Source organism: Sebastes fasciatus, chromosome 14 (genome assembly GCF_043250625.1).
Source record: "Sebastes fasciatus isolate fSebFas1 chromosome 14, fSebFas1.pri, whole genome shotgun sequence".
NCBI lineage: Eukaryota > Metazoa > Chordata > Actinopteri > Perciformes > Sebastidae > Sebastes > Sebastes fasciatus.
Window position 1 is genome coordinate 32,826,736 of NC_133808.1, and position 6,991 is coordinate 32,833,726.

The 6,991-nt window shown below is 50.6% G+C and overlaps 1 protein-coding gene across 4 annotated transcripts in view; it reads right to left on the reverse strand.

The window, feature by feature from the left end:
* The window catches only part of ttn.2 (titin, tandem duplicate 2), a 235,068-nt gene that overhangs the window by 24,403 nt on the left and 203,674 nt on the right, over positions 1-6,991 (reverse strand). For all 4 annotated transcript variants that reach the window (XM_074657997.1, XM_074658000.1, XM_074657999.1 and 1 more), the window contains 12 exons: positions 6,692-6,988; positions 5,351-5,938; positions 4,954-5,256; positions 4,568-4,864; positions 4,147-4,434; positions 3,742-4,041; positions 3,500-3,651; positions 3,257-3,407; positions 2,863-3,162; positions 972-2,738; positions 415-708; positions 32-319 (listed from right to left, as the gene is read on the reverse strand). In XM_074657997.1, coding sequence (XP_074514098.1) covers positions 32-319; positions 415-708; positions 972-2,738; positions 2,863-3,162; positions 3,257-3,407; positions 3,500-3,651; positions 3,742-4,041; positions 4,147-4,434; positions 4,568-4,864; positions 4,954-5,256; positions 5,351-5,938; positions 6,692-6,988 — 5,025 coding nt within the window. The remainder of the gene's footprint in view (positions 1-31; positions 320-414; positions 709-971; positions 2,739-2,862; positions 3,163-3,256; positions 3,408-3,499; positions 3,652-3,741; positions 4,042-4,146; positions 4,435-4,567; positions 4,865-4,953; positions 5,257-5,350; positions 5,939-6,691; positions 6,989-6,991) is intronic.

Below are 6,991 nucleotides of genomic sequence, written 5' to 3' on the forward strand. Positions count from 1 at the left end.
TATTGAAACATAATCGGCAGCGTTTACCAACCTTGTACTCTGACGTTGGCATCAGCTTTCTTGGAACCGGAGCTGTTCTTGGCCTCTATGGTGTAGATGCCACGGTGGTTCCTGTCAGCATCACGAACAAAAACACTGCTGGTGCCAATACCGGTGGTAATCTCAATGTCATACATGGTCCTCTTGTCGATCTCTTTGCCGTCTTTATACCAGACGACCTGGGGAACGGGACGTCCGGTGATTCTGCAGCTGAGATTCACATTTTCACCGGCCCTCAGGGTGAGCACCTGGTCTGGAGACCACACGATCTCAGGAGAAACTGGAGATGCAAAGAGAACAAACAAATGATGTGAGAAAACCTACTATTTATGATAATCTGTCTATGCATGTTTTTTCAAATTTCAAAATACTTACTGCTCTCGTCCTTGGTCATAATGTATCCGGAGGAGTTAGATGGTGGACTGACTGTACCCACAGCATTCCTGGCAATGACTCTGAACTCGAATCTGTCTCCAGCGGACAGACCGGTCACAGTGAACTGGGTCTCGCAGATATCAGTGAAGTTGCATCGCAGCCATTTGCCTCTACCTTGGCGCCTCTCCACACTGTAGCCCACAATTTTGCTGCCACCGTCCCTCTTGGGGATTTCCCATTGCAGGGTGACCGAGTCTCTGGTTACGTCGATGCAGACGGGGTTGCCAGGTGGATCTAATTGAGAAGAGAAAGAAGCAATTTATCCAGAGTGCTTGGTTGTAAACTCCTGAAGTAATACAGCAGCAAACAGATCAACCTTTGCTTCAAGTGTTTGCAACACTGAACATGCACTGGACCTAGTTCTGTACTGGATGAACAAGATGAAACTGATATCTATCTTCCTATCTGACTGTTTCTGGGTAAGACCGCAAATAAAGAGTTGGACTGCTTCTATAAGCACAAAGCTATTCTTCAACACAGTTAGATCGTGTACTTACCAACAGGGGAGATGGCGAGTGCATGTTTGCTCTGTTCACTAACAGGGCTGAGTCCGGCGCTGTTCTCAGCGTAGACTCTGAAGGAGTACTCCAGACCCTCTATGAGACCGATGATCCTGTACTCTCTGTTGGTGATGATGATGCAGTTCACCCTCTCCCACAAGAGGCTGTTCCTGTCCTTCTTTTCAACGTGATAGCCCACAATGGGGGATCCTCCGTCGAAGTCTGGAGCCTCCCACCTGATGCTCATACTGTCGCAGGTGATGTTGAAGGCCACCGGCTTTGCTGGAGGGCCTGGAGGTTTGAACTGGTGCTGGGCAACGATCTCTGAGGAGTTGAGTGCGTCACTGACTCCGTACTTGTTCTCTGCACGGACCCTGAACTGGTACTGAGATCCCTTGACCAGGTTGGGAATCTTGAAGCTGGCCCTGAGAACGCTGGAGCAGACCATCTTCCAGTTGGCGTGGGATGTCTCACGTTTCTCCACGCTGTAGCAGGTGATTTCGCCGCCGCCGTCCTCCTTCGGCTCATCCCAGGATATGATGATACTCTGGGCTTGAATCTCATCGAAGCGGATGGGTCCAACGGGCACTGAGGGGGGTCCCAGAGTGGTTACATTAATGTCAAAGTAGTTCTTGATGGTTCTGTTGTCCAGAACCAAGGTGTACTGGCCGGAATGCTCCTTCTTGGCTCCTCTGACTGTGACTGCAGTCTTGTTGTCAGTAGTCCTGAAGCGAACGTTCTCACTTTCCTTCAGAGGTAAGTTGTCCTTTAGCCAGCTGATTGCAGGTCTTGGTTTACCCTTGAAGGGCAACTCGATGTGGATCTTCTGACCGACGCGAACAGCAAGCTCTCCGTTGGGGTAGTCACTGAGGCTGGCCTCGGGCGGAATGATGAAGTCCATCACTGTGATCGGACCGATCAGGGAGAAGTCGCTGTTGCCCTTCTCGTTCTTAGCGAACACTCTGAATTCCATGACGGCGTTCTCCTTGAGTCCCGTCACCTCACAGCTGAAGCGCTTGCATGTCGCTCCCAAAGTCCAGTTGGTCTCTTCCTGGGTTCTCTTCTCAATGATGTATTCACTGATGTGGCTGCCACCATCATGGTCAGGTCTAGTCCACTGCAGGGTGACAGAGGTCTTTGTAGAGTCCGCCATCACCAGGTTTTTCACAGCTCCGGGAGTTTCCGTGGCTCTTACAGGCTCAGTGGTTTCACAGGTGTCGCCCACGCCGTACTCATTTTCAGCAGACACACGGAAGAAGTACGCTACGTTCTCCTCCAGGCCAGTCACCTTGTAAGTTGTGCTGGCACACTCGGCATTGATCACCGTGTAGGCCTTCATGGTGGAGGCCTTCTTCTCCACGATGTAATGAGTGACGGGGGAACCGCCCTCGATGAGAGGAGCCTCCCAGCTGAGGGTCAGCGTTCCTCTCGTCACGTTCTTGATCATCATTTTCTGGCAGACGGCCGGACTGTCCAGGACCTTCAGGGAAACGCTGATTATCTTGGGTTCTCCCACGCCGTTCTCAATCTCCAGCAGGTACTTGCCGCGGTCGTCACGGGTGACCTTGGTGATGAGGAGTGTGGTGGCTCGCTCAGTGCTCGTGATGGTGTAGCGGTTGTCGGCGGCGATGTTGCGGTCGCCACGTCGCCATGTGACGTTGGGGGCGGGGCGTCCCTTCAGGGGGATAAACACTGCCACGTCACGGCCGGCTCTGGCTGTGTACTGGGTCGTCATGGGAACGTCCAAGTCCAAATCGGCCTCCTCTGTTGGAGAGAAGTAAGGCACAAACAGGAATGAATTATATTAATAATGACATACACCATCATCATCATAAACAAGACTTGTGACCTGTGTCAATATCATGGAGGGATCTATATGAATACAAACCCAAGATATCTTTGGCTTGCACAGGCTGGTACATTTTGATGTCTTCTCCTTTGCCCTTGCAGTTGACAGCAGAGACTCTGAAGAAGTAATAGGTTCCAGGTTTGAGGTGAGACACCACATACTCGCAGGTCTTGACCTGAGGGTTGACGGTCACCCATTCCTTTTCCTCTGTGTTCATCAGTTCTAACAAGTAGTGAGTGACTTCACTGCCGCCGTCATAGACGGGCTTCTCCCAGCCGAGGGTGATGGAGGTCTTCGTGGAGTCAACCACACACAGCTTGGATGGCTCACCGGGCAGATCTGGAGAAGACAAAACAGCGTGACTGTTGTCAGTGGTTCCATGTGAAAACCTTAACGATAACACGGTGATGCTAAGTGATAATTAAAAGCATACCGATAGGGTCGTAGGCCTTGTAGAGCTCAGAAGCCTCGGAGTAGTTTCCTGCTCCGGCCTTGTTGACGGCACAAACTCTGTACTGGTACTCGCTGTTCTCCACCAGGTTGGTGACTTTCTGTCTAGTGTCCCTGATGGTGCCCTTCACCACCTGGCCAAAAAGAATGGACGTTATGATGCTTAAACAAGCCACTTCTTCTACACTTAGGTACTAAATTTGTAAAGATAGGTCAGCAAACAAACCTTAAACCACTGCAGACTCTTCTTCTCCCTCTTCTCCAGGTAGTAGCCGTCGAGGTCACTGCCTCCATCCAATGCTGGTCTTTCCCAAACCACTGTCATGGTGGCCTTGGTGATAATTGTCACTTTAGGCTTGGATGGCTCGCTAGGAGCAACTGTACGAAATCAAAATGATCAGGTTAGATGAAGGCTAGACTGAGTCAGTAGTTGTGGTGAATGACGGTGAGTCTATTCCGTTTGCTTACCAAATGAGTTCTTGGCGATTATAGGTTCAGACTCCAGCGGGTCTCCGATGCCGTACTTGTTGACTCCACGGACTCTGAATATGTACTCGTTGCCCTGGATGAGCCTGGGCACGTTGATAATGCAGTCGACCAGTTTCTCTGAGACGATGGACCACATGACCCTCCTGGTCTCCCTCTTTTCCACAATATAATGCGTTACCATGGCACCACCCTCATCAGCAGGCGGGGACCACATGATGGTGATGTTGTCGGCCGTCACCTTCTTAAACTGAATCTCTGCGGCGGGGGGGCCTGGCTTGTCTGGATAGAGGGACGACACAATCATGAACGTGAGGGTCTATTACTGTATACAAGATAACATGCAAGGCAAAATCCCTGACATGTTTTAAAATAATATCTGAATACCTTGAATGAGCAGCCTGACGATGGCGCACGAAGATCCCAGGGAGTTCTTCACCTTGACCTCGTAGGTTCCAGAATTCAGACGAGTGGTGTCCTTCAGGAACACACTGGTGGACTCGAATGTGTGTTTGAAAGAGAGCTGGTTGGTAGGCTCGAGCTCTCTGCCGTCCTTAAACCACTCAATAGTGGGAGCAGGTTTGGCTGTGATGTTAAACTTGAGCTCCACGTTAGATTCAGCCATGTACTTGACCTCGCTGAAGTACTCTTGAGGTATTTCAATATCTGGGGCACCTGGATATATAAACCAAACAAACAGGCATCAAATTCTGATCCATCATATGTGATAGTGTATTTCAAAATGTGATTTCCAGTTTCACAAAAAACGCCATATCCTGTCCAAAAGCCAAAACCAAAAGAGACTCACCGTAGGTGTCCACGCATGTGGCTGGTCCAGCGGTCACGGACGGGTTGCTCACTGAGCCGACGGCGTTCTTGGCCATTACTCTGAACTCGTACGTCTCGTCCTGGGTCAGGCCAGTCACAGTGTAGCGGGTGTCCGTGACGTTGGTGAGGTTGGTCTTGGACCACCTGGCACCGACGGTCTCTTTCTTCTCAATTAAGTAACCGGTGATCGGGGATCCGCCGTCGAAGTTGGGCTTCTCCCAGACCAGGCTAATGGAGTGCTTGGTGATGTCATTTATACGCAAGTTGATGGGTGGCTCTGTAGGGAACAGACAGTGAGAACTCATTATAGGATAAATGTTGCTGATTTCATTGACTTTTACAGAAAGGTTTTGACATTCCACTCACCGCAGGCATCAATAGCCAGCACTGCATCAGACACCTGGCTGAAGGCACTGATTCCAGCAGCGTTCTCTGCTGCCACTTTGAACTCATAAATAAGTCCAGCATTGATGTTGGAGACCTTGAAGTGCGTAGCGCGGATCACCATTTTGTTGACTCTCTGCCAAAGGAGGCTGTTCCTGTCTTTCATCTGGAGATGGTAGCCAAACACATGGCTGCCGCCGTCTGACTTAGGCTCCTTCCAGGCTACGGTGATGGTCTCCCTGGTGACAGCACTGATCTCTGGAGTTGATGGAGCTTCAGGAATAGCTGGAGGGTAAGAGTCAGAGTTGAAGGGTGTTAACATCGTGAAAAACAGTAGAAAAAATAGATAAAAGAGGGAAGCAAAACAAAAAACACTTACTATAAGGAAGGTTGACAGCGACAGTTGGTGAGTCAATGTGCTCGCTGATTCCATATCTGTTCTCAGCCCTGATTCTGAACTGGTACTCCAGGCCGGTGGTCAGCTTCATGATCTTCATGGTGCAGCGGGCCACAGAAGAAGACACATCTATCCAGTTGGCTGTAGTGGTCTCTCTCTTCTGGATGATGTAGTTGGTGATGGCGCTGCCACCTTCATACGCCGGTGGGAACCAATTCAGGCTCACGCTGTCCTCTGAGACATCAAACAGCTCCACGGGTCCAACTGGGGCACTGGGGCGGTCCAGAACCATAATATTTATAAAGGATTTGGTGGTTCCACTGGAGTTGGAGGCGGTGATGTCGTAGCGTCCCGAGTCTCCGGCAATGCTCTCGCGCAAAGTGATCTTGATGCTGTCTGGGGTGACTTCAGAGTTGAACCTCATGGTTGACTTGAGCAGCACGTTGTCCTTGCACAGGGAGACTTTAGGCATAGGCTGGCCCGTCAGTGGGATCTCACACTTGTGGCTGGAGCCGGCTCTAACATACACTGTATTGTGGGGGAAGTCCTTCATGTTGATCTCAGGAGGTTCTGGAGCAAAAATGTAACAAAGAGTTATAGCAAGGGAAACTGGGTGTAACTTTGTTTAATTTGACTTTGTTATTTCCTGGTTATATGAAATAATTACAAGTAGGGATGCACCGATCAGTCCGATACTGTGCTCATGTACTCGTAATCGCAAAACGGCTCCGATACAACGGTACCGATACTACTTTACGGCGGCGTGACATTAACCTCTCGTCACCATCTTTCGGGTCCTCACGCTCAACCTCCCGGCCGGTGGTGCGCCCGACCCTGCTGGGCCGGGATCCCACCTCAGCTGGCGCGCGCCGGCTCTCACTTTCATTGCGCCACAGGGTTTTGCTTGCACCCTCTGACTCGGGTGAGCGTAAGACTCCTTGGTCCGTGTTTCAAGACGGGTCGGGTGGGTTGCCGACATCACCGCAGACCCCTGGCGCCTTTTACTTGGGCCGAGCCCCAAGCCAACTTAGAGCCGGTCGCGGCGCACCGCCTCGTTTGCGGGACTCCCCAGCCTGCCGTGTGTCGCTCACACCCTCCAGCTGGCTGTTAACGAGGGTCTTTAGGCACAGAGAAGTACTCGTATCGGTATTCGATATCGGCGAGTATCAAAATGTAAGTACTTGTACTTGTACTCGGTCTGAAAAAAGTGGTATCGGTGCATCCCTAATTACAAGTAATGGATGTTGGTTTATTCTGTTGTTTGCATTTCTTAGTCTTTACTAATCACATTGTTGAATCTGATCATTCTGATCTGTAACTTACCGAGCTGGTCTTTGACCACCACTGGGGTGAGCATTTCGATAACATCACTGAAGCCAGCGTGGTTCTCTGCTCTGACTCTGAAGAAGTACTCAGCGTTCTCCCTCAGACCAGACACTGTGAAGTGGACGAACTTGGTCACACCACACTTAACCCATTTCTCCTGGCCATTCTCCAGAGCTTCCAACAGGTACCCGGTAATTCTGCTGCCTCCGTCGTGATCTGGTTTGGCCCAGGCCAAAGACACACTCTCCTTGGTCACATCAGTCACACCCAGCTTCGGTGGTGGGCTTGGTTTTTCTG